At 42.2% G+C, this 25452-nt stretch overlaps 2 protein-coding genes across 2 annotated transcripts; one reads left to right on the top strand and one right to left on the bottom strand.

Annotated features, from left to right (window-relative positions):
* Nucleotides 1-1030: 1030 nt before the first annotated feature.
* Nucleotides 1031-14981, top strand: pcnx4 (pecanex 4). Its single transcript, XM_061696412.1, has 11 exons — nt 1031-1151; nt 2186-2977; nt 3059-3238; nt 5937-6478; nt 6572-6672; nt 6860-6982; nt 7887-8247; nt 9842-9945; nt 10766-11871; nt 13016-13202; nt 13276-14981. The coding sequence occupies exons 2-11, from the start codon at nt 2280-2282 to the stop codon at nt 13525-13527; spliced, it is 3654 nt and encodes a 1217-aa protein (XP_061552396.1). The 5' UTR covers nt 1031-1151; nt 2186-2279; the 3' UTR covers nt 13528-14981.
* On the bottom strand, nt 13653-22319 carry dhrs7 (dehydrogenase/reductase (SDR family) member 7). The gene is made up of 7 exons (XM_061696414.1): nt 22076-22319; nt 19434-19586; nt 18086-18192; nt 17215-17454; nt 16261-16383; nt 15948-16163; nt 13653-15087 (listed from the first exon to the last, which is right to left on the bottom strand). The coding sequence occupies exons 1-7, from the start codon at nt 22203-22205 to the stop codon at nt 15046-15048; spliced, it is 1011 nt and encodes a 336-aa protein (XP_061552398.1). The 5' UTR covers nt 22206-22319; the 3' UTR covers nt 13653-15045.
* Between the last annotated feature and the right edge of the window lie 3133 nt (nt 22320-25452).

Genomic DNA, 25452 nt, shown 5'->3' with positions numbered 1-25452 from the left:
CTAGGTTTTTTATTATGCATTATTGTGTCCTATAAAAGTAGAAATTGCTTCTTTCCCCTGACGATAACAACAACAAAATAGATCTCCTGTGCACACCCTTAACCCTTCAAGCACAATGGCAAATAACAACAGCAGCAGTTTAATCTCCTTGACTCCAGATTATTGTTTTTCTTTGTGTTGATATCGTGGCCATTTAGTAGATGACTTCGTGAGTCTCTTCCGAGATAAAGGCACTTCCGATATATGGAAATAGAATTGTCTTTTTGCGTAAAGAAGATAAAAACAAGGATTACGAATACAACATAATCTTCCTGGCATGGCACTTTTGGGGTCAAGTAAGCGCATTACAGTCAGGTCTTGAATATCTTAACGTACTCTCTCAGTTATTAAAGAATGCCGTGTTGATCAATTATTCAAGATAAGGATGCACAATCATATATGTGAAGACGGGGGTGTTCCTTTCATTGTTACAACCAAATCAGTCATATGTAATGCTGCTTAACTGAACACGACTTTGCTCCTGATACCCTCATTATTTGTTTTATCCATTTTTCTGTAGTGCTTGTGCTTTTCCACATTACCCGTGGACAATTTGAGTCTTCGTTGAACCTAACATGCATGTTTTTGGAATGTGAGAGGAAGCACAAACTCCACACAGGAGTTGAGATTCGAACCCACATCCTTGGACGATGTGAATCAAACATGCTAAACATACGTCACCATGATACCAATTACGTTTTTTCCCCCTCTTTTTAATTTTTTTGATATTAAATTAAAATTGTTGTATTTATTGTATGTATGCTATTATTACCATCGCCTTCAACACTTTGTTTTGAAGCGTTAAAAATCGGTTTTCAGTGTACCGTAAGCAAGTTTTTCGAGCGTCTGTAAGTTTTACTGATGCGGCGAAGGTGGCCGTGCAAGAGGCGGGACTTTGTGCGCGTATGTCCAATCAGAGAGCAAACGCTACCCTCTTCTTCCCTTTCATTGGCTCACATCTTGTGTACGCGTTATAGTCGGTGTTGCTTGGCGTAGTATAGCTCTCGGCTAGCTGCTAATGCTCACGATTTCCGCAATTTTCTCGGCATTCTTGTCTGTTCTGTGGAATACCCCAGAAAGTTTCGCCTCGGTGGTGGATTTCAGAGTTCACGGTAAGTTTACGCCGCACCAGTGACAACGTAACTCGCCATATTGCCGCAATGTTAGTATGTCAGTAACATCAGCCTGCTGCTGGTCGGGTTGTCGTGGAAGATGGCTAACAATATAGCTAACAAAACTGAGACTAGAAAGGCACAAACGGGACAGAAATCAATTGTTTGTTTTAAAGGAGGGTTTGTCTAAATACTCGTTTACTAACTTTGCATGGACACGTTAGCACATTTATACCTCTGCTGCTTGTGCGTGTGTTTTTTTTAGCAACTCTGTGGCTGTTGCTATACAGATTTCATGAGTGTTTTCTAACATTTATTGAGCCAAAGCACACTTTTTACATTTGAAAATCTGACGGCACAACACCAAACAAAAACTTAAATAATGATGGCTATGGATTTTAATTTTACCCTCTGCAATCTATCTAGTGGAAGAGCATCTATTGTTCTAACTTCTGCCCGTCACTATACGTTATGCGCATAGCTGGATCCATCCATCCATCCATCCATCAATCAAAACTTTTATTTAACCATAAAATAAAAACCAATGGAGACCGAGGTATCTTTTTAAAGGGTGATCTAACCAAGAAGGCGGAGCACAATTCCCGTCATAACAATACGATGTAATAAACTAAACTAAATGTAGTCTACATAAAGCTCAACATAGACTTATACATAAAAAAAACATAGTACAGTTACAAACTACTGTCGCTGGACTACCATCCATCTAGAGCGGAGAACAGTAAATAGGCTACTGACCAAATGTGCAAGAAGCAAGCACAACAAAACAACATCAGTCTTAGACATGACAACAGAATGAGGATGATTTACAATAGGTCATGTACTTCAGCAATCAATATTTTTCAATATGTTTAAAAAGTGTGACTTAATAACTTTAATGTATGTAATATGTCAAATGTAACATATGTAGAGAGAGAGAAAAAAAATGGTTTCCACATATATTGAGTCCTGACAAGAAATCCCTACCATACCAATTATATGATACTGACCAATGCATTTCTGTTTTCTTTGCTTAGTCAAAGGTGTGATTCAGCAGCACTTCCCAACATGGGAATGATGACTGGAAAGGTTTCTTCAGCTGCCTGGAGATGACCTGCCACCCTTTCGGGAATGGTCAGAATGGGGCCAGATGTGCCCCTTCTCAATGAGTACAAGCAGGAGTTCTTCTGGAAGCGCTTCCCACAGACAGTGTTGGGGGGTCCGCGCTTTAAGTTGGGTTACTGCGCTCCGCCCTACGTCTACGTTAATCAGGTCGTCCTTTTCCTGACGCCATGGCTTTTCGGGGGTGTCGGCACACTCCTCTGCCAGTTGCAGCTTCTCCAGGAGCTGCACGCTGCCATGCTCTCCGGCGCGCTGATGTTTGCGGTGGCGGCGGGGGTCCAGGCTGTGGCGTTGTATGCCGGACGACGGAGCGGTGTCGTGGAGAGGTTTGGTGCGCCCAACACCCTAGTGGATGAAGAGGAAGTGGAGTTTACTCACTGCGTCAGTCCAGAGACGGTCCGATTTATTGCTCCCGGGAAGAGATTTGGGCTGAATGTGGTGATGCATACGGTACTGGCTGGGCTGCTATGTGGTTTCGGGACATGGTACGTGCTGCTTGGCAGACTGACCGCTCTGTACGGCAGCATAGGTGCGTCACTGGTCGTCTTTGTCCTAAGTTGGGTGACTGTGTGCATAGCGGAATATTCCCTGGTTGTCAATACAGCCACAGAGACTGCTACCTTCCAGGCACAGGACACTTATGAGATTAGCCCACTCACCCGACCACTCTACATCTTCATTTTCATTGTTGTGGACTTGACCGACAGGTGGGTAACTAGAAACTCACTAATAGCGTTGACTCAAGTCAAATCCATAGGTGACATTTTGCTGTACTTGATGGTTTTTAGGTTCTTGGGCCCAGTTCCTGAGCTCCAACTTGCCAGCCAGGTTCTTCATGTGCTTTTCCTCTTCCTACCTCTGCTGTGGGCACTGGGGATACTTCCTCCCCTGGACGCCTTGTTCCTCTGGGGCATGGAGCAGGGGCTTGTGTTTGGATTAGGAGGCTCCCCCATGTCCAGTAACTTCAGGTCTGTGTTGAAATATGATATACAGTACAGTGAATCCCCATTTATTGTGAGGGATACATTCCAGACACACCCGCGATAGTTGAACATCCGTGCTATTGGGAGACTATAAACACACTTTAGACACATTAATCTAATGAAAGTACACTCAAATAATGAAACAAGAATTAAATATTGGATAACTAAACACCAAAATTTCAAACAAACCATCTAGTTTTGTCGAACAAATGTCATCTAGCCTATTGCTAACATATGATGCAAAGCACTATAGACGGGCTAACGGAAATTACCATTGACATTACAGTAACTGTAGACTTTCAAACAACTGCTACTTTAACACACACTGAGGAGAAACATACAAAAGAGGATACAACATTACTCACAGGCATATGAATTTTCTGCTCTGTGAGAACATTGACTATTACTTGAGTTTAGTTGGGGACCTTCTCTGCCGCTTCTTAATAAAAAAAATTTTTCTCTCTGTATTCTGCTGCATCTCTTCCAGTAGACCTCAGTGCTGCCCGGCATGTTGCAGCACAACGAAGTACTATACTGAATGCATACAACTCTAAGTTAAGACTTGCCTGTGTCCTGATCAGGATTTTGGGGGCCGATCAGCGAGTTTAAAAAAACGACACCTGATCACCAATCCGATCACAAGATGGAGCAATATATCTATTTAAATGACTTGTTAATTTACTATATATACTTGTGTACTTAATTGCTCAAAAAATTATATTTACAATAAAAATGTATCTTTGTTCATCTTTTTATGCCAGTGAGGCATAGTGACAGACAGAACAAATGAATGGTCTTCTATTAGATGGCAGGAACTACATACAGTAATTAATGTATCCACTTTTTGTGACATTTTTGTTTGTTGGTGTGCCGTGCCGTGCGATTTTTCAATTGTAAAATATGTGCCTTGGCTCCATAAAGGTTGTAAATCACTGCTCTAGTCCTTGTATTCTAATCAGTCAGGTCAAACCAACATTACATGACAGAAATAATAGGAACTAACTTATTGTAATTAAACTACTTCACACACACCAAAACTTTAGAGCATGATTCAACAGAACACCTGCATGTTCGCTTACAACCGTTAGTGCTGTCACTAGCTTGCTAGGGTACATAACGTTTTGTTGGTTGCTTGCAAGCCGTATTGTATTAAAAGTACGTGAATATACCTCAAGTAATCTGTGAATGAAAGTCCTCTCCCGAGCTCCGGTGACCACCAACACACGTTTTCCCCATTTTGTTCTTACAAACACACGGCGCGATCCATTTTTGTTGTCGTAAAGAGTGTATCCGGTCGCGCCTGAGTTGACAAGATGAAGCCCAGTGATTGTATAAAAAAAAAAACGGGATGCGGTGGTATCAGAATACAAGATTTTATTACAGTAGTCAGACATAGTGCAATCCTGAAAGACCAAATTTGTCTTATGTGTTGTGTGTCCCAAACCGCCGGCATGTTTTTCTTTTTTTTTTTTTTTTTTTAAATAACTTTGTGGTCAGATATTTACAGTACTACATCAAAAGACACGCGACAAGGCGAAAGATAAACTAGCTTTTAGATTCGAATATACTGTACACGACGGCGACGTGGAGTAACTGTTATTGTCATTGATCGGATCAATGCTAGTTATCGGTCGAGACCGATGGGATCGGTGTTAAGTCTAGTAAAAACCCTTAAAAAAAATTATCGCTTAAAAATTTGTGATATAGCGGAGATGCAAAAGATTAACTGCGATATAGTTGGGGCCTGCTGTCGATAAAGTTCTTTATCTAATGTAAAAATCTTAGGTCACCATTTTTGTTTTAATGATCTTTTTGTCCTACTAGCAATGTAAATGCCTAAATAGTAGGGCGCGTAAAGTTAGCAAGATTATCCATCCATCCATCCATCCATTCATTTTCTGAGCCGCTTCTCCTAATGTGGGTCGCGGGCGTGCTGGAGCCTATCCCAGCTATCATCGCGCAGGAGGCGGGGTACACCCTGAACTGGTTACCAGCAAATCGCAGGGGATACATAAACAAACAACCATTCACACTCACATTCACACCTACGGACAATTTAGAGTTGTCAATTAACCTACCACGCATGTTTTTGGGATGTGGGAGGAAACCCGAGTGCCCGGAGAAAACCCACGCGGGCACGGGGAGAACATGCAAACTCCATACAGGCAGGGCCGGGGATTGAACCCCGGTCCTCAGAACTGTGAGGCAGACGGTCTAACCAGTTGGTCACCGTGCCGCCGTTAGCAAGAGTAAACAAACAAAAACAAATGTAACCAATTTTGATGGAATTTTAGAGGGGTGATTCAAAGGCCAAATAACCCATTAAATTGAATCTGATATGAATTTATTTTCAGTTTATTTGATCTTGTCAAGGTCAATCCTTCAGGAAGTTGCATCCAAATAACAGGTTTACAGGTTAAAAACAAATTTGGCACTCGACAAATGTTTTTGTCACTTTTGGTAACAATTCATCCATGTCGGAGGTGTGAACTCTACTGATTGATATCACTGTTGCTGTCTTCAAATAAATGGTGGCCTCTGCTCTGATCTGCTCAGTTAATTCACCAAAGTGTGGTCCAATAAACAAAGCGGATCACCTCTTATCGGTGCTAACACTAGATGGCTATGATTACCGTTACTTACATTTGTACGTGTGTGTGTGTCTGTGTGCCCTCCTTCATAGGTTGCTGTTGATGTTTGGCGTTTCTGCTGGCGTAGCTGTCTGCAATTACTTCATCCCATCAACACTGGGAGTCGTCCTCTTCTCCACTGCAACGGGATTCCTGCTGAGCTTGGACCTCAGCCAGGTTGGCACCCTCTGCCATGCTCCCAGGACCGAGTGCAAGGATTACGGCCTGCGCAGAGGGGGGTCACCCCCGCCTCTTCTTTCCATCACCTTTGGCTGGAATCTGGGCTGCCGGGAGGTGTTGTTGTATGTGAGCCTGTTGTTGGCAGCCCTGGCAGAAGCAGGCCTGTTGCATCACTTCCACAGTTCGGTTCAGTCCCAGAGTTTGGTCAAAGCACCGCAGGCTCCTGTCAGCTACCTCCTCTTGGTCCTCTTCTCACTCTGCTGGCTTCTCAGAGAGATCCAGGGGGCCTATGTGTGTGCCGGCTTATTACTCAATCCGGTGTACCCTAAAGGCATGTCCAGTGTGCAGACTTTCAAGCAGAAGAACAGAGGCTTATTCATTGCAGCAGCCATCAGAAGAGTCCTCCTTGGTCTTGGTGAGATCATCTTGAAGTCCATTGCTCTCCATATTACAGCTCAGGAATTAACGACACTGTTCCGTATGTAACCGTTTATTTGTGTGTTCACAGTTTCTCCATTTGCATTGATTGCTTTCCTGTCTATGGACAAATCCCTACAGCAGCTCCATGGGGTGCCTCTCAGTGTGGGATTCACACGAGCTTTCAGAATGGTAAGTGTACAAAAACAATAGAAATCTTTCTTTCTATATTTACTTTTTGCCAATTTACATTGAGCACAGATGTGTCAAAGGAAAACAGCCCAAAATTTCGTTTGTTATGGTTGTTTCCTTGACACAAATCCTTTTTCCATTACTATTTGTCTGGTCAACATGGTTTTTACTGCATGTTTACGTGCAGGTGTGGCAAAGCTCAGAGGATGCTTTACTGCAAGTGGTTGTGGTCATCATTGTGCGTCTTGCAGCTGGAAACAACAGGCTGCCTGGCTGGGACAGCCTGGGCACAGGGGTTCAGCTTCTACTGGTGAGGAGAACATGTTGTTTACAGTAGCTACCTTTTTTTCCCCACCTAATGAGCTGGTGATATGGGCTTAAAATAAGTGTTTCTTTCCCCACAAAAATCTGATTTCTGATTTCAATCGCTTTTTTCCCCCTTTGCTATTAGAAAAAGCAAATGACTGGCATTATTCCAAACAAGTTTAGATTTTTATTTTTATTTTTGCATAGAATTTTGTTTAGTTTTCCTGAAACAAAACAATATTTGTACCATTTGTTTTCTTTTTCCCCCCCAAGCTATTCCCCCCCAGCATTTACTTGCACAGAAATAAAAATAAAGTTTTTCCTTTTGGAAAAATTGCCCTTTTCTCAAAATATGTATGTAAACACAATCCTTAATAAATTAACATTTGAATTTTTCAACAATCCAACATCCTAAAATGAAACATCAATCTGCACGGATCGAAGAGTAACACCACAGCTCTCTTTTAATCTTTTTTATGTAGAGTTGTACAGGCAAGCCAAGCCAAGGCCACCTCTGCAAAATATTTGCAGCTGGGAGGAATTACTTCGGGATCAGGAGATTTAGACATTTATTTTTACTGTTTAATGACATCACGGCCTCAGTGGACCAGTCCACCTCCCAGGATCACAGTGACATTGCCCATCTGTTCATCATCTTCCATGAACTAGGAAGTAGCCTAAACATTAATTTAAACCAAGAAATGCCTCACCTCAATAAAATGTTAGATAGATAGGACGGCTCTAGCGGCATGTGCTCTATAAATAGCGTTAACTGATTTATGGTAATTTGCTGATGCCATTGTTGTGTTTATATATATATATATATATATATATATATATAAAAGACTGCAGATAATTAAAAAGAAAGATCAGTGTTCACCGCTAGTGCTTATATGTTACTTCCATAGATTGGCCTCCTGATGGATAGACTGACCCAGTTCCTGGCCAAGTTAAAGTTCACTCTCACTGTGTTGGTGACATCATGGACCGAGAAGAAGCAGCGGCGTCAGTCGGCCGGAACTCTCCTGGCGCTCAACGCCTCCCTCTGCCCGCTGCTGTTGGCTGTGGTGACCCTGTCTGCCCTGCTTTCCGCCCCCCTGCTGCCCCTCTTCACACTGCCCATCTTCCTGGTGGGCTTCCCCAGGCCTCAACGCAGTTGGCCGGGACCCGTCGGTACCGCCTGTCCGTGCCCAGACTCTATCTTCTACCAGCAAATGAGCGGAAGTCTGGCTTCTGCCCTGAGGACCGCCTTTGCAAGAGGGTCTCTGGGTTAGTTATGCATGCCTCCTATCCTTGAAAAGAGAGAGAGAAAACAAATACAGTAAATTATTCATTATTGGCATTTGCTCAGCAAGTGCTATAAAATGTTCATTAGCAACACAGTTGCTCGAACAGGTTTGACTGACAGTTATTAGTTGTCATTTGGAATACATTTTATCAATCCAAAATTGAGTGCTCAGGATAAGTGCTACATTTGTACAAGTCTTAAAAGCCAAATGTATTAGAAAATGAGTATGGTCTTGTTGAGTCATTTAAAATAAGTATTGGGACCATATGTGTAGCAGCCACAGCAAATACACTTGCACAATCGAATGAAATCTAATGATCATTTGCCAATATGAAAAGGTTTTTCTAATATTTTGGTTGCCTTATTCGGTATGGAAATGGGTCACCGTCTGCTGTAGTGAGTTTCTACATCACTGCAAACTGCGCAACTTTCCATTTTCCCTAGCGCTTGTCATCATTAGAGTTGTGGGTGAGCTAGAGCCCATTGCAGCTGTCTTTGGAGCGAGAGGCGGGGTACCACCTGGACTGAATGCCAGCCATTTGCAAGCAACATAGAGGCAAAGAACCATTCACCACTATGGACAATTATTTATAGTCTTCAATCAACCAAACTTCCATGTTACGTGTTTGCAATGCGGCAGCAAGATGGAGTACCCAATGAAAACCCACACAAGCAAACAACACGAAAAATCCACACAGGAAGGCTGGAGCCAAGATTTGAAACTTGAACACCAGAACTGTGAGGCAGATGTGCTAACCACTAAACCGCCATGCTGCCCAACACTGCAAACTACGACCACAATAGTAATGTAAATTATTGCTATCAAAGTGGTGCATTATTACATTGGTGAAGACAGATCTTTTGAATCAGTCTCTTGTATAGGATTGCATTAAATTATGCATGTATACATTGAGAAATGTAGTTTATAAAAAAACTAATTGATCGATTACCCGTTGTGGCTTCACAAAATGTAGAACCGTTTAAAGACACAAGGCAACTTGAAATCTGGCCTTTCATCATATGTTTGGCTTAGGGTTGAAATGAGTTGTGCCCTCTATCACGAGACGGTAGAAGAAAAAAATATTAACAATTATTAATAATGAACTGGTGATTCATGAAACTATCAAAGTCACACAAGGCCACCTGGTCATGTTGTATCTTGTGAGCTGTGTATAATTCAATGCAAGCACTTGTATGGCTGATGATCACAGTCCAGTGATGCCAGTCTGGAAGTGTCCCCCGCTTTGCCCACACTGGAGGGTGTGCAGCGAGCAGTAAAGGGGTCTCGTCCTTGTGTCACTTCCCATCACGACTCAAGGGCTGGTTTCTGACATGTCTCCACAGGATGTGACATTATCCCTGAGCCACCTAAAACAAAAGGCCTTTCTTCATTGCCCTGCCCCCAAACATAAACACCCACAATCTACTGGTGGAAATTCAAGGGCAAGCAAGGATAGATGCAACCATTTCTAACAAACTGTCTGCATCGCCGTGGCCAAGCACCAAGTGTTTCTCCTAGTTTGGTTTTGTTTTCTTTGGTTACTTTAAATGGTGACGACTAGCTCTCTCTCGCAGGTTCTTTAGCACCAGGCTCTCACTTTCTCGGCCGCTTTCAGGACCGCATGGTTTGGATCGTGATTCTGGAGAGAGGATACGGCTACTGCACCGTCAATATTAAGGTACACTTTCTGCTTATTTGTGATACAGTTCATACATTACATCCGAGCAGGCTTCATCAGTTCATGTAACAAGGTAGTTGGGACAGCACAAGCCCGTGGTGTTGGTGAAAAACTGTTTATTCTCCAAGTTACCGGTACACCCAGAAACCACGAATGGTATCACTCTTTTGGGATGGGTTATTTGGGATGCAAAACGATTGTCGCTAAGATGCCTTGTAGAGAGGCCTCTGTCCTTCAATAGCAGTCTGGTAGAAACCCGTTCATTAATATTTCATTCGGCTTTAAAAAGATGTTTAAGCCACCTGAAGGCCAATTGAGGACGTGTTGTTTATTTGTTAGAGGCTGAGTTAATGAGTCTCTTTTGAATGGACAAAAGGACTTCATCGTGTGCGGGAGATAGGTGGTGTCGTAAGCATCCTCCTCCGTTTAGTGATGGTCTCTCTCTTCTATGTCCAGAATGTGCACATTTTTGTCCTCCAGAGTTGTTTGTCTTTGCAGTGCATGTAGACAGCTAAGTCTTGACCTGTAGAGTTAGCCCGTCGATGTTGCGCCATCAGCCCACTCAGTGGTTGCTTGGTTTCCCCAATATTTACATCAGTGCATTCCGTAGGGGAACACTGTACTCTGCACAAAAAGGTTGAAATTCGTAAATGGTAAGTTAGTAACCCATATTTTTTGTGAAAGCTCCCAAATTCTACACTGAAATGACCTATTGACTGTTTTATTTCAAATCTACTATGGTGGTGAATAAAAGGAAAATCCTTGAAATTCTGCCATTGTCCAAATCCTTGTGGCCCTAACTGTTGCTGTCTGTTCTCAGGGTTTGGAGCTACAGGAGACTTCTTGCCACACGGTAGAAGCCCGCAGGGTGGATGAGGTTTTTGAGGCTGCTTTCGAGCGCCCGGAGCGTCTTGGGTTGACCCAGGGTTTGAACCTGCACTGGGCCAATGCTCTCACACCTTGCGCAGTGCTGGCAGTACGCGTCTACTCGGACGCCCGCAACGTCCTCTCGGGCATCATTGACTCTCACGACAACCTGAGGAAGCTTCAGGATGACTTTCTGAAAGCCTTGGTGTGGTTGCTTCTGCGTTATTGCGTTAGGAAGCATAAAGGCTCTCTGTGGAGCTGTGAAGAAGGGATGGGAATCGGTGGCCGGAGGTCGCAGTCTTCTCAACAGGCGCAGATTACATGCAACCAACTGCCTGAGGCTATCGTGGTGGAATCCAAGGTGTCTTCCCTCAGATTCAGACAGGACAGCTCCAGCCTGACATCTTTTGGCGACTGGTCGGATGAGGATGATCTATTTGGACCTCAACCAGCCAGGCGGACAGTGGCCTTGGTGACCGCTGAGGCCCAGTCTGGACACACAATGCTGCAGACAGGAGCCTCTCTTCCGGGCTCTGTAGAGATGGACAGTCTTTTTGAAAACATGGCCCTCTCTGCCCTGCAGCCATTGCAACCTTTAGGACTGGGCATCGGGATGCCAGCGGTCGACAAAGGTCACAACCCGGAGATCTTCAAAGAGAGTCCCGGCTCACTCCGCCAGCTGACGTTCAGCTGTCCCCAGTCCGAGGTGTTCAACCTGCCAACGGGATGGAGGACGGCGCCGTTGTTACCGAGCCGGCTGCTGCAGCTCAGACCTTTATTCCCCGAGGACTGGTACAGATTTGCCTTGGGCCAGTTCGGACCCGTTGTGCAGAGCGAGACCTCCGAGGACATGACCAAAGCGCTGAAGGAAGACGAAACCTTGAAGGACCTCCACGCTCAGGTCGCACTCTCGTGTCTGGTGTCGCTCGGGGCGGAGTCGGCCTTTACCAGCCCCAGTTACATCTACAGGCTCTACTGTGGAGACGTACCGTGGACAGAAGGCCTCGAGTGGCTTTCCTCCAGCAAAGAACTCCATCAGCTCGCCCTTAGGGCTTTCAGGTAAAAGTCACAACAGTACTCCTCTGCGTATAACTTTTATGGTGTTTTACAGAACTGAAGCCGTTTATCGTGGAGATACGTTCCACACCCACCCGCAACTGACGAACATCTGCGCTAATATAATAAATATATAATATATATGTTATAAACACATTTGTTCCTAGTTTTACATTTCCCACACACTATGAATACACTTGAACGTATTAAATCACGCTTTTTATGAAAATATGTTTTTAAGTATTGCTTAGTGCCTGTAAGTGGCCAAGCACGCTTGTGTCAAGCTGTCTTTTCTGTTTATTCGTCACTCCCAGTTGAAGATTACTGTAAAACTGACACATAAAACAAGAGAATTAAAAAATTATAAACTGCAGTATAGGGGGAAAACTAATGCCCTTGCCTGTAGAAACGATGTGCCATTTGTTGAATGCCGTCACAACAGGAAAACAAAGCTAAAGAGCACACTCACGCAGGTGCTGCTGTCAGCCACAGCTCACGGCCAGACACTTACACACACAGGCATTGCCTTTGAAAGGCACATGCATGTACAAGGACACTACAATACGCACAATATTTTCTACGTATTTTATGTTTGTGTGTTCAAATTCGTTTAAAGTGTATTTTAATAAGTTTAAATAGGTTTTAAGTGTGCAAGAGGGGTAAAACTATACAAAAAATAAAATAAAATTTATTTATGTTGTGGGGCGGCATGATGGCCGACTGGTTAAAGCGTCAGCCTCACAGTTCTGAGGACCGGGGTTCAATCCCCGGCCCCGCCTGTGTGGTGTTTGCATCTTCTCCCCGTGCCTGCGTGGGTTTTCTCCGGGCACTCCGGTTTCCTCCCACATCCCAAAAACATGCATTAATTGGAGACTCTAAATTGCCCGTAGGTGTGAATGTGAGTGCGAATGGTTGTTTGTTTGTATGTGCCCCGCGATTGGCTGGCAACCAGTTCAGGGCGTACCCCGCCTCCTGTCCGATGATGGCTGAGATAGGCTCCAGCACGCCCGCAACCCTAGTGAGGAGAAGCGTCTCAGAAAATGGATGGATGGGTGGTCTCTGGTGGATTTTCACCTATTGCGGGGGTTTATTGGAGTGTATTTCTTTTGCTTCACGAGGACAAACCCACTTCTATGGTTTGTGTCAGGTTTAGTTTCAAGCTCTTGTTCGATCAAGCAAGCCTTGGGCCCATGGAGTCCCCCGAGGAGATGTTCAGTGCCTTGGAGGAATATGAAAGGGACTGGTACATTGGATTGGTGTCTGAGAAAGGCTGGCATGATAGCATCCTTCAGGAGAAGCCCTTCCTCTTCTCTTTAGGACACGACCTCTCTATGGTAAGCACACATCTCGTCATTTTCACCATAAGACAAAACAGGTCAGTAGAGTTGTGACCGTTGTCATCCACAGGGTACCTACACTGGGCGAGTGCTGTCTTTGCAGGAGCAGCTGGTGCAAGTGGGCCGATTGAACGGCGAGGGGGTGCGAGGCCAGTGGGCCAACCTTTCCTGGGAGCTCCTGTATGCCACTAATGATGACGAGGAGCGCTACAGCATCCAGGCTCACCCCTTCATGTTAAGGAATCTGACTGTCCAGGCAGCCGACCCCCCTCTGGGGTATCCCATTTACTCATCAGCACCCCTTCACTTCCCCTGCCTCTGACCACAGCGGTGGAGATAGATTTTTCACTCTCACCGCAAGTTTTCATGTCTTACCAGTGAGGACTTATGAAAAGACAACAGGGATTTCCCCCCCTAGAATGATGGAATATTGACAACTTGTTTTTTTTCATATTTGCATTTATTTATCATGGTGCTTTAGTCCAGTACCACAGAGGAAAAAGCAAACGTACATTGAAGTTGTAAAATTCACATTAGAACTGACACATCGACCAGTTACATGTGGCAGAACATTTAAAAGGGTTTTTAAACAGGATATACAGTGGGTACGCAAAGTATTCAGACCCCCTTAAATTTTTCACTCATTTTTATATTGCAGCCATTTGCTAAAATAAGTATTTTTTTTTCTCCATTAATGTACACACAGCACCCCATTTTGACAGAAAAAAACTGAATTGTAGAATTCTTTGCAGAAAAATTTAAATATCATACAGCCATAAGTATTCAGACCCTTTGCTCAGTATTTAGTCGAAGCACACTTTTGAGCTAATACAGCCATGAGTCTTTTTTGGAAATGATGCAACAAGTTTTTCACACCTGGATTTGGGGATCATCTGCCATTCATCCTTGCAGATCCTCTCCAGTTCTTTCAGGTTGGATGGTGAACGTTGGTGGGCAGCCATTTTCAAGGTTTTTCCAGAGATGTTCAATTGGGTTTAAGTCAGTGCTCTGGCTGGGCCATTCAAAAACAGTCACGGAGTTGATCTGAAGCCACTTCTTCTGTATTTTAGCTGTGTGCTTAGGGTCATTGTCTTTTTTGAAGGTGAACCTTCAGCCCAGTCTGAGGTTCTTAGCACTCCGGAGAACGTTTTCATCCAGGATATCCCTGTACTTGGCTGCATTCATCTTTTCTTCGAAAAGAAGAAATGGACAGCACCGGAGTTAAATGAGTGTCAGTGCAGAGGGTCTGAATACTTATTGCTGTGTGATATTTGTTTTTCTTTTTTAATCTGCAAAAATTTCAACAATTCTGTTTTTTTTCTGTCAATATAGGTTGCTATGTGTACATTGAGGAAAAAAATGAACTTAAATGATTTTAGCAAATGGCTGCAGTATAACAAAGATTTAAAAAATTGAAGGGGGTCTGAATGTTTCCCATACCCAGTGTATATATACAGTATACTAAAAGGCTGATTGGAAGCTAAATTCAGCAGGAGCACATTGGTTTGGGATTTATTGTTTTTAAATCAACTGCCCTTCACCAAATACCTGTTTTTAATTGTTACAATATTCAAATAACCTTCCCTGTCTGGTAAAAAGGGACACAAAATACAATTATTTGAAGATATCAAGGATGTGCCTTGGGTAAGTCTTGCTGTATGTGTTCAGTGCAATTTGTTTACAGTTCACTTGTTTACAACTTGAAAATAATTTTGATTGACCTTTGTTCATTTTTATATGTCTATCTGTATATAATAAAATTACTTGTAAGAAGCTGATATTATTCTACTTTGCAACCCCACCCAAAATTTGAAATCTTCCTGTCCAGAAGCCACTTTTTTTATAAGGTCTTGGGCTTGGTGAAGTAGGCAGAATCTGCATCCTGGAGGAGAAGAAATGTAAAATGAACACTAATTGTCAATATTTACAGGGTGCCTACCCCCCCCAAAAAAAGTCTGGTCGTCACCTGTATATTTTCATTTGGCTGTTTCTTGACTTAGATACAACTATGAGTTAAATTATGGATATCATTTTATAGTATATAAGTAAACAGTCTACAAAAAGAATGAGTTAAAAAAATCTATTCATTTAAAAAAATCGTTTTTTAAAAAAACTAGTATTTTACTGCAGCATCCTGCCATGAGCCCGAATGGCTTCAATTTAGAGGAATGCGACCCTCAGCCTTTTCTGCCCAGCAGAGGCCACCAGACACGCCGGCCAATCAGTCAGCACTAGAGGTGTGTGTGTGTGTGAGGGAGTGTAGTTGGGGAGATGTCATCCACCCTTTTTAACAGAATTAGCAAGGTCACGAACAGCAAAGGTCCCCCAGTTGATGGCTTTGCATCATCCACATTCAAATAATTTCTGTTTACACTGAAAGAAGCCTCCATGCATGGTTGTGATAGTGCAAGGTCAGCCCTACGGAATGCAACGGTGCACAGTAGCCGCACGCTGATCCTTTAACGTCGCGGCCTTTTCACACAAGAAAACAGACTACACCGGAGTCGGCGGCTTAAACACGGGGACACGGTGGAAGAGCAAAAATGCTTTGTTGCCTTTGGAAGGAAGATATTTATCACAACAGAAGGTCAGAGATTTGTCAAATATTTCTCCCTGCGCTCATGCGAGTTGTTAAAGTGGCTGCTATGGTGGATCAAGGCTTTGCCCAACAGGTAAAAAGAAACTAGCGAAGTTTAAAAATGTACATATATTCCTCATGAGGCTTTTTATATACACACTTACCAAACCAGATTTGAAATTCTGAACCCTTTTTTTGCTCAGGGTTTTCGTGATGAGCCAGGCGAATGTGGGAGTGTACTGCCAGACATAGTAGAAAGCCAGGAAGGGTTGCTGCGCGATCCACATTTCCTTGACACTGTTGGCAATCCCCACCAGTATTAAAGACACACAGCGACTGGTGGGCATCTTGTGTCCCTGGTAACCAGCTGAAACCACAGGCTGAGGAATGGATATCAGTAGAATCACAACATCAAAATAGAGTATGTTTAATTCCCAAAACCAATTATTATTATTATTATTATTATTTTTTTTTTACCTTGTGCAGGTCTTCAGTGAAGGCATTTTGTGCTATGAATGATTGCACAGGCCCTGGACACACATTGCTGATGAGTATATTAGGATAGTCATTGAGCTCAGTCCGAAGGGAATTATAAAAACCCTGAGGAAAAACAGTTAGATAACATGTAATCAAGCACTAGGTATGATGAATAAGCATGTATTGTAGTTCAACAAACACGAATACGATATGATTGGAGACCTTTAGGTGCAGTGGTTTATTTTTTTCCAGTTGCTATCATTAGCTAATTTGGCATTTGTTGTTAGCCAGTTTCTCAACATTAGCAAAGTTATGAGAACATGTTGATTTGATAGCATACGCACTCATTTTCTTCTTCTTTTTTGTACAAGCACAATGCAAGCTATTAAAAGAGGAAAATGAATTTTTTTTTTAACTTCGTGCCAAATTAACAAAACAGTTATTGCATATTATTATTGACAAAAATAAATTTTTACTCTTGTACCCAAATACATTTCAGAGCCTCTACTTTTTTACTTTTGGGAATCGAATCAGTACTTTTACTTTTTACCATTCCCCTCCCTCAAGTACCTGTACTGAAGTATAGCGCATGAGGATTTTTGCCACCGCTGTGCATTAACAAGAGCGCTTTGGTTACCATGAGACAAAATTTCGCTCTCTATGGTACTAAGCGGTTAAGGACATATTTATACGCATTGTGTCAATTAAAATGTGTGCTGTACTGCAATATCTGTGTTTAATTTAGCACTTGCTGCACGACTATGAGACGGTGCAGATGTGTATTTTGTCCTATGTTTGTGTTTCAAGAATATTTGTTCAAGTGAACAATGTACCTTGCGACAACTTGGGACACAGCTCCGATAAGAACCACAATTTGAGGCAGGATATATTTACATTAATTAATCATTACAAATTTCCAACACTAACTGAGCGACAGCTTTTGCGCATTTTCACCTGAAGAGCATGTTTACTGGCAGCGTATCCTGTCGCCAGGGGCGCCCCGGCGAGGCCCAGCACGCTGCTGACGGTCACGATGGCACCGGTACCGCGCTGCGTCATGTGAGGCAGCACCTGCTTGGTGAGGGAGACGGTACCCAGGAAGTTGAGCTCCATCAAAGCCTGGTACACGTCAACACTCGTGTCCAAGAACAAAGAGCGCTGGCTTCGGCCCCCGTTGTTTATTAGGATGTCAATCTAGTAGGTAAGGAGTAGTGTATACTGTAAAGTCAACCAGGACAAGGTAAATTTACATGTAACATTAATTCATGAAATCCCTTGAATTTCAGATGAAAAATCCACCGTAACTAATGAAGATTGGTTCACAACACAAATTCATTGGAACCTCCAAAGTTGAACGCCACTAAAATTTTGAATTTTCTGGAACAATATGCCTCAAAAGAAAAAACAAGACGTCAGCCAATAATGTGAAGACGCTCACCTCCCCAGCCGCATGCAGTAAGCTTCACGCATGATCATGGTGAGAACATTGAAATTTTACTATACTTTTTTTATTATTATGATGCCTGTATGACATTTCGGAAAGTTTATAAAAAAAAAAAAAAAAGTATAAATCCCCTCTACTCACTAATATGTTTGCGCCATCTACATTCTGCATAATTTTAGTGTCATTATAAAGCAGTTAACTTATTTTTACACTTGTACGACAGTTAAGAATGTAAAAATTGCCGGTACAGCTAATTACCATACCATTTGACTCTGGAACAGCTCATTTTAGCGATCATTTCCTATTGAAAAAAATGACTGCAATGGACTTTGGAAGTTACACTGAAGCACAACTATTTTTTATCAAGAAAAACTGTCATACTCGTCCAAAGTACTCAATTGCAGCTTGGGTTTTGGCTTCATGGGTTGTCCTCTCCAACAAATCCATCGGAAGAACAAGAATATCCTCATTCTTGAGGGCCGAGGACTCTGGAGGTACACATAAACGGGATCCAGTGACAATAACAAAGAATGTAAATATAAACCCTCCTAAAGTCAAGGCAAACCCGTACAACAGTGGAGACAATTCATTTAGGATGTGTATTAGAGCTGGCCCGCCAGTATATAGCACACGCGCCACTAATATTACAAATCCCAGAATGCTTCGCTAGTGTGTTGGCCCATCAGTCTAGACCGGCGAGCGGCCCCTCCCTTTCTGTTGCAGTCGTTAGCAACTATGCTACCAGTCTCCTCGAGCAAATTTACACTTCTCCTTCCAAAAAATGGCCAAACAAAAGATGGAAAATGGTTAACTTCCAAGGCAGGTGGGAGGCAGATTGTCTGTTCACTAAAGTAAAAGACAGACCTGTTTGTCGCGTGCGGAGCAACGTGGCTGTAACAAAGAATATGACAAAATTGAATTAATGTTTTTTTTTTTTAAATGCCCTTTTTCAACTCATAGGGAGGGACTGTAATAGTTTGAAGTTTGGATTTTTATTGAAGGACATTCTTATTTTGTTTGGGTTGTTTTGTTGTTGGCCTTTGAAAAAAGATTTACATGAAAAAGAAAGGTAGTTGGAGATTGATAAATAGAAGATGGACAGACAGAAAAATTCAGGTTATCTATTTCAATACAAAACAACAAATACCACTGCTGTCTTTTTTTCGCAAATTTGATTTATTGTGTTTAGAATATTAAAGTTTGTTTATTCCAGATACAGTGTTTAAGCAAAATTGAAGTTTGTTGTCCTATGATCAACTTTAACGCTACATTTCTGGAGTGAAGGGACACATGCACATCGCAGTGATTTTTCATTAAATATTGAGTTTGGCCCACGACGTTGTCCCAATTTTTTATTTTGGCCCACCGTGAATTTGGGTTTGACACCCCTGATTTAGAGAGTTTCTTTAAAGAGGAGTGGGGCAAAATCTCTCTTGAGCTGTGTGCAAACCTGGTGACTAACAACAATAACAAATCTCCTTGTTTCTCCACTAAGCACTAACTTGTGTTTTGCTTGGGGATCAAATACTTAATTCTCGCAAGAAAATGCACATTTTGCACCTTGTGTTTGTATGCATTTTTGACTATTTATCTATCTTATCTATTTCCGTAATAAGTAAACAACCATGAAAAATTTGAAAAATTACAAATTCAGCAAGGGATTCAATATTTCCTCCACAGTATAGCCATACACTGCAGATTAATATAATCTAAATAAGTGTGGTCTCACCTAAACATTGCCGTTTCACCCTCTTTAACTCATCCTCGCGGCGGGCGGACAGAACGAGGCGCGAGCCACACCGAGCCAGCTGGTAGGCCAGCTCCTCTCCGATACCGCTGGACGCGCCAGTGACCCACACCACCTGACCCTTCAGCTTCACCTCTGATTGGTGAAACACACATTAAAAAAACAAAACAATAAATATATAAATTCACAGGGCAACATGGCATTATGAAATAAATTACGTAGCATCTTTACACGCATCTCACTAGTTGAATTGCCTACTTCACTTTTAATAAAGGAATGGAGTATGTGGTTTTAAAAATATCCATCCATTCATTCTCTATAGCTCTTGTCTTCATGAGGGTCGCGGGTGAACTGGAGCTATCTCATTTGACTTGGCCTGGTACACCCTGGACTGGTTGGCAGTCAATCGCTCACACTCAATGGACAATTTAGATCCTTAAATGAACCTAACATGCATGTTTTTGCTATGTGGGAACAAATCAGAGTACCTGGAGAAAATGCACAAAATCACAGGCTGAAAGGACAAACTCCACAAAGGAAGCAGGCCTGAGCCAAGATTCAAACGCAGAACCTCTCCAATGTGAGGCATGCACGCCAACCACCATTATACGGTGGTGCCATGTGGACTCACATCGCTTTTATTTTGTTGTAATGAGCAGTTAGGATTATTGATCTACATTTCCTTAACACTAACCACATTGCAGGAGTTCTGAAGGAGGAAGCTCAACATCATAACTATTGATTTTTTTTTTTGCACAGATTTGTGTTCCAATAAAATGACTCCAAACCTATAAATGCTTATTTTTGTCAGATTTTAATTGAAACGTAAAAAATCGAGAGGAGCCAGTTGAGGTGGCTGGGGCATCTGGTTCGGATGCCTCCCAGACGTCTCCCTAGTGAGGTGTTCCGGGCACGTCCCGCCGGGAGGAGACCCCGGGGACGACCCAGGACACGCTACGTCCTTCGGCTGGCCTGCTGCAGGAAATTATTCCATTTCACTCAACTGATCTGAAATTTACCGGTATTTGAATTTATCACAAATAATGTTTCTTTGTTCATCTATCCATGCCAGCGATGTATAGTGACAGGCGGAACAATTACATGCTCTTCCATCAGATGGCAGAAGGTACTAACCCTGCCACACCCAGAATTATGGCTGCCAAACACACAAAACTGCCACGCAGTTCATTTTGCGCATTCCAGGAGGAGTATATGCAAATAGGTTATTTAGCATGCGCAGTGTGATTTATCACCTGAGACAAACTGCGGCCGCTGATTTTGCATCTTTCCCTCCAAATAGTGAGATTAAAAAGGCAGGTGCAAAGCGGGGCCAGCGTAGCACCGGCATAATGAGGAGGCGGTGAGACCTTCTCTGCTAAAAATGCTCGTGCCATAGTGTCTATTGAGCAAAGTAACTTTGGAACTTCAGTCATGCCATATCACCTGTGACAAAACACCTTTCAACTCAGCATTTCCTTGCGTCTGGTTCATTTCAGCCCCAGGTGACAAATGCTGATGTTCTCTTACAGATCGGTTTTACAGGTCTGCTGTCCAAAGTCAAACTCAGTGTCCCGCAAGAGGGGCAAATACCCACACACTCTGGAAGAGTTAACTCAAAGAAAACATGACACTGATGTGGTTGCTGGCTTCCCGAAAAGCGATAGCTTTCTTTTTATTTGTCTTCCACGAACACATTCCATCACTTCAAACTTTTATTTTGCATTTGCACTGGTCTCCAAATGTTCCATGGTGAAAACAATCACAGCGAAACTCCATTAAAGCGAATCTCTTTATTATATATCGACTTTTCCCAACAGTCCACACAATCTGTTGGAGCGAGTGAACACAATTTAGCGCCCGCTATGTGGGATCTTCGTTAGTAAAAGATTGTCATTTTAGTCGATTACGCGCAACCCGCCCACCAACAGCGTGTTCAATCTGTTAGAATGAACACGATTGCGTTTGGGATCTTAGCAAATCAGGCCCGATACAGTATGTGATGTGTACTACGTACAGCACAGTATATACTGTAGGCCTATACAGCAATGTGTACGCTGAACTTAAATTCAACACTAAAAATGAAATATGATGATAGCGTTTTTAGTGGGCAGCATGCCAGTGGTTCGTACTTCTACCTTTGAGTTCTGAGAATGGGGTTGGAATCTCTGCTCCGGCTTCCCGCGCGCATATTCTCCCTTTGCTTGCGTTGGTTTTCTCTGGGTGCTGAACTTGTGAATGTGAGCGCGAACGCTTGTTTCGTCTATTACAGGCGCCCTGTGATTGGCTGGCGACCAGTTCAGGGTGGTGCCCGTCTCTCTTTCTCCCAAAGCCAGAAGTTTTTCTAGGAACTTCCTTTTGCAAAAAGTCAATATTCGAACCCAGTGCCCAAACTGTGAAACAGGCGTGTGAGTCGTACATCTTTCCGCAACATTTATATAAATTGTAATATTGGACATTTTTACATTGTGTTGGCGACATCGCAGTACGCCCTAATAATAAAATAAATAACAACATAGCCCAACATTGAGCGCAAGAGGATTGCGTAACAGCAACTTAGCGGCGAAGTAGTCAAACGCGTCCACTTGAAAAGCCGTCAAATAACGAGACTTGCCCGGTGTCCTCACCTGGCTTGCGTCCGAGCAAACTTGCCCACAGCAACGTCAAATCTGCGTCGGCGAACACGAAGGCCAGCATGTGGACCAACACATAAAATAATATGAAGTAGCACAGCGTCGATACAACACACACCTCCATTGCTGCATATGGGAAAGCAGTGCAAAAAAAGGAAAAGCCTCGTTTTACAGCTGCGGTCACTCGGATTGCTTACAAAACTTGGCCGGCAGTTTACAAAACAAACGTGTGGACGGATATTGCGTCACTTCCGGTTGTGAACAGCCCCAGACGCTGCCGCGCTGCCATTATACCAATAATTGGAATATGTAAGTGCCGATATGCATAATACAATATACTTTTGAATGCATTTGTGTATTTTAGATCATCCAATTTCATTGGATATTTACCAAATTTCCCATAATTCATAACGTTGGAGAGGTATTACTGAAACATGTTTGGCTGTTATTTGCAGATTATAAATTAGTTCACCTCAACAATGTACAGGGTGGCCCAAAACTAGGTATACACTTACATTTTTAATTTTTTTTTTTTTTTACAATGACCTTTAATCTCGTACGTGATTGAAATGTCCTCGTTCACAATCGCAACATATCTCAAACCAGAAAATTGCAACAACAAAAAAAATGCATTATTAGACCACCCTTGTTTCTTCAATGTATTGTTCATTTGAATGCGTGTTACCACTAAAGGTATATTACCTGAGGAATGCAATGAACATGGCAAAAATGCAGCTGATCCCATAAAACTATGTCCTTTTTGAGGTGCGTAATTGTATTCCCAATGGCTTTGGATAGATCAAGAAAACAGAAAAAAAAAAGGGAAAATGGCTAGATATCAGCTCTTAAATGAAACTCTTATATCTTATTTCTATTTCTGTTTTCATCATTATATTTTTCTGAAAAGATATACCTATACATTAAACATAAACAAGAAACTGAAGAAACAAGGGTGGTCCAATACTTTTTTCCATGACTGAACATGGGCAAGACAGGAAGTGCGGCAGCAAGCAGCCAGCCTCAGATTGCGCAATCCATCACAAAAAGCAGAAAGGGCATTTATTGGTAAAATTACTGTACAACACATGGGAGGTCTACTGGCAAGTGTCTGTTCTGTCTCTCTTCACGTCGCCAATATGTTTTCAGACACTTGTAATATGCATTCTGATTTTCCTTAGTTAGGCTAGGCTAATGTGTTTAAAATCTGTGCGTTACATATTTACAGTAGCTTTGCTAATCAAATAAATCACAGATAAAGTGCAAGGTGAGGCAGATAGAATTCCGCCTCCACGCTGGCTGGCAGCTTCCTTCAAGCCACACTGAAGAACATGAACATACAAGTTCTTCTTTTACGCAGACACCTGAACTCGCTCCGAAAGACTTGAAGCCATAGCAATCTGTGTTTGAAGCTCAAAAAATAAAAGGAGAACTTTGACAGAAAATTAGCAGATTTTTGTTCCGAGGGAGAGGAGCATGCACAATTTAAGAAAATTAAACGTTTTTAATTTGACCTCAAATAAAATCAGACTATGAAACAAATAATACAAATTTTTAATTAAAAACTAGATATTTAACTTCGTGCCCAACGACTGGCTGGCGACCAGTTCGGGGTGTGTCCGCCTTTCGCCCGAAGTCAGCTGGGAAAGGCTCCAGGACCCTGTGACCCTGACAAGGATAAGCAGTGTAGAGAATGGATGGATGGATTTTGAACTTAAATATTTTGGTTTTGTTCGTTTGTTTGCCTGTCTGCATATAAAACATTTTACCTTTATGGTAAAAAACATTTCAGTATACACTACAGTAATCCCCTGCTATATCATTGTTCACGCTTCACAGTTCCGCTAAATCCAAGATTTTTTTGTGAGTGTTATTACAGTTGTTACTCTATTTTTTAATACTGTTTGTACAAAATCTTTGTGTTATCCATTGCTCTTGCTCTCTCTTAATATACAGATGTGTTATGTGTTTAAATGTGTTTGTATTGTTTTAAAAGTGTGTTTAAAGACATAAAAAACATCTTAAGTGCCGTAAATGCTATAAAAACATACCTAGGGTGTATTTAAATAGGGTATTTCTATATGGATGATTTAACTTATTACAGGGTTGCTCTGAAACATAACCTCAGCGATGGAGGGAGATTACTGTAGTCCTATATTAAAATTAATTTTTTGTACAACACAGTAATTCCGTGAGTTGGCCTATCCTTGTAAATAAGTAGGAAATTGCAAAGGCTCATACGCTTTCTCCAAAGCTCTGGAAATAACATTACTTATGGCCAAATATGATGTGTGTAAAAAGAATGCTGATATAGAGTCACGGAAAAAAATTATTAGACCACCCTTGTTTCTTCAGTTTCTTGCCTGGTACAACTAAAGGTACATCTATTCAGTCAAATACAGTATACCGATGACAACAAAAATAGTCCATACGAGTTTAATTTAAGATCTGATAGCTAGCTGTTTTCCATGGTTTTCTTTATAGTAACCAACATTTCTGGGAATACAATTAAGATAGCATGTCAAATAGGACATACAGTAGTTTTATTGAATCAGCTGCATTTTTGTTGCGATCCTTGTATTCTTCAGGTAATATACCTTTAGTGGTACAACTACCAGGCATTAAAATGAACAAGAAATTGAAGAACCATAAGGGTGGTCTAATGTTTGTTTCAGTCACTGATGGTGTAGTGGTACACTCGCCTGACTTGGGTGGAGGCAGCGTGGGTTCAGTTCCCACTCAGTGATGGTGTGAATGTGACTGTGAGTGGTCGTCCCTGTCTACAGTATATGTGCCCTGCGACTGACTGACTGGCGACCAGTTCAGGGTGTAGTCTGCCTTTTGCCCGAAGTCGGCTTGGATAGGCTCCAGCACCCCGCGACCCTGAACAGGATAAGTGGTATTTGACAATGGATGGATGGATAACATTTGTTTCCATGACTATATATACAGTATAGACTGCATACATTTTATTTATTTGTACTAGTTTTAATTTGTGGTTCCGACTTTAATGGAAAATATGCCACTTTGTTCTGTTTCAATCTGACTCTAATATTATTGCCCCATGAACCTCATGTCACGTCACTTGGTTTTAAACAGTGGGGAAGGTTTCAAAGTAATTTATGGTTTTCAAGGGTTTTTACTTCATTATTTCCATATACCATCTTTGTTTCCTTAATTCCTACCATGCTCCACCCTTCCTCCTTTCTTTCCTTCTTGGTTTTGTTCCTTATATATCATCCTCGTTTCCTTCCTTCTCTCTCTTCTTCCTCCTTTCATTATTTCCTTTTTCCCTCCATCCTTCCTCTCTTCATGCACCCTTCATTCCATACTCCCTTCCCTCCTTATAGTTTCCTTCCTTCATTCCACACATC

The sequence above is a fragment of the Phycodurus eques genome, chromosome 14 (genome assembly GCF_024500275.1).
Source record: "Phycodurus eques isolate BA_2022a chromosome 14, UOR_Pequ_1.1, whole genome shotgun sequence".
Lineage (NCBI taxonomy): Eukaryota > Metazoa > Chordata > Actinopteri > Syngnathiformes > Syngnathidae > Phycodurus > Phycodurus eques.
This window is presented reverse-complemented; position numbering and strand designations above follow the sequence as displayed.

Coding starts and splice junctions, on each gene's coding strand:
- pcnx4 (XM_061696412.1), top strand. CDS start 2,280: ATGGTCAGAATGGGGCCAGATGTGCCCCTTCTCAATGAGTACAAGCAG. Junction 6,479..6,571: donor AAGAGTCCTCCTTGGTCTTG/GTGAGATCATCT, acceptor GTGTGTTCACAG/TTTCTCCATTTGCATTGATT. Junction 11,872..13,015: donor CTCGCCCTTAGGGCTTTCAG/GTAAAAGTCACA, acceptor GGTTTGTGTCAG/GTTTAGTTTCAAGCTCTTGT.
- dhrs7 (XM_061696414.1), bottom strand. CDS start 22,205: ATGGAGGTGTGTGTTGTATCGACGCTGTGCTACTTCATATTATTTTAT. Junction 19,587..22,075: donor TTTGCTCGGACGCAAGCCAG/GTGAGGACACCG, acceptor TTCACCAATCAG/AGGTGAAGCTGAAGGGTCAG. Junction 15,088..15,947: donor AGAATTTCAAATCTGGTTTG/GTAAGTGTGTAT, acceptor CTTCTCCTCCAG/GATGCAGATTCTGCCTACTT.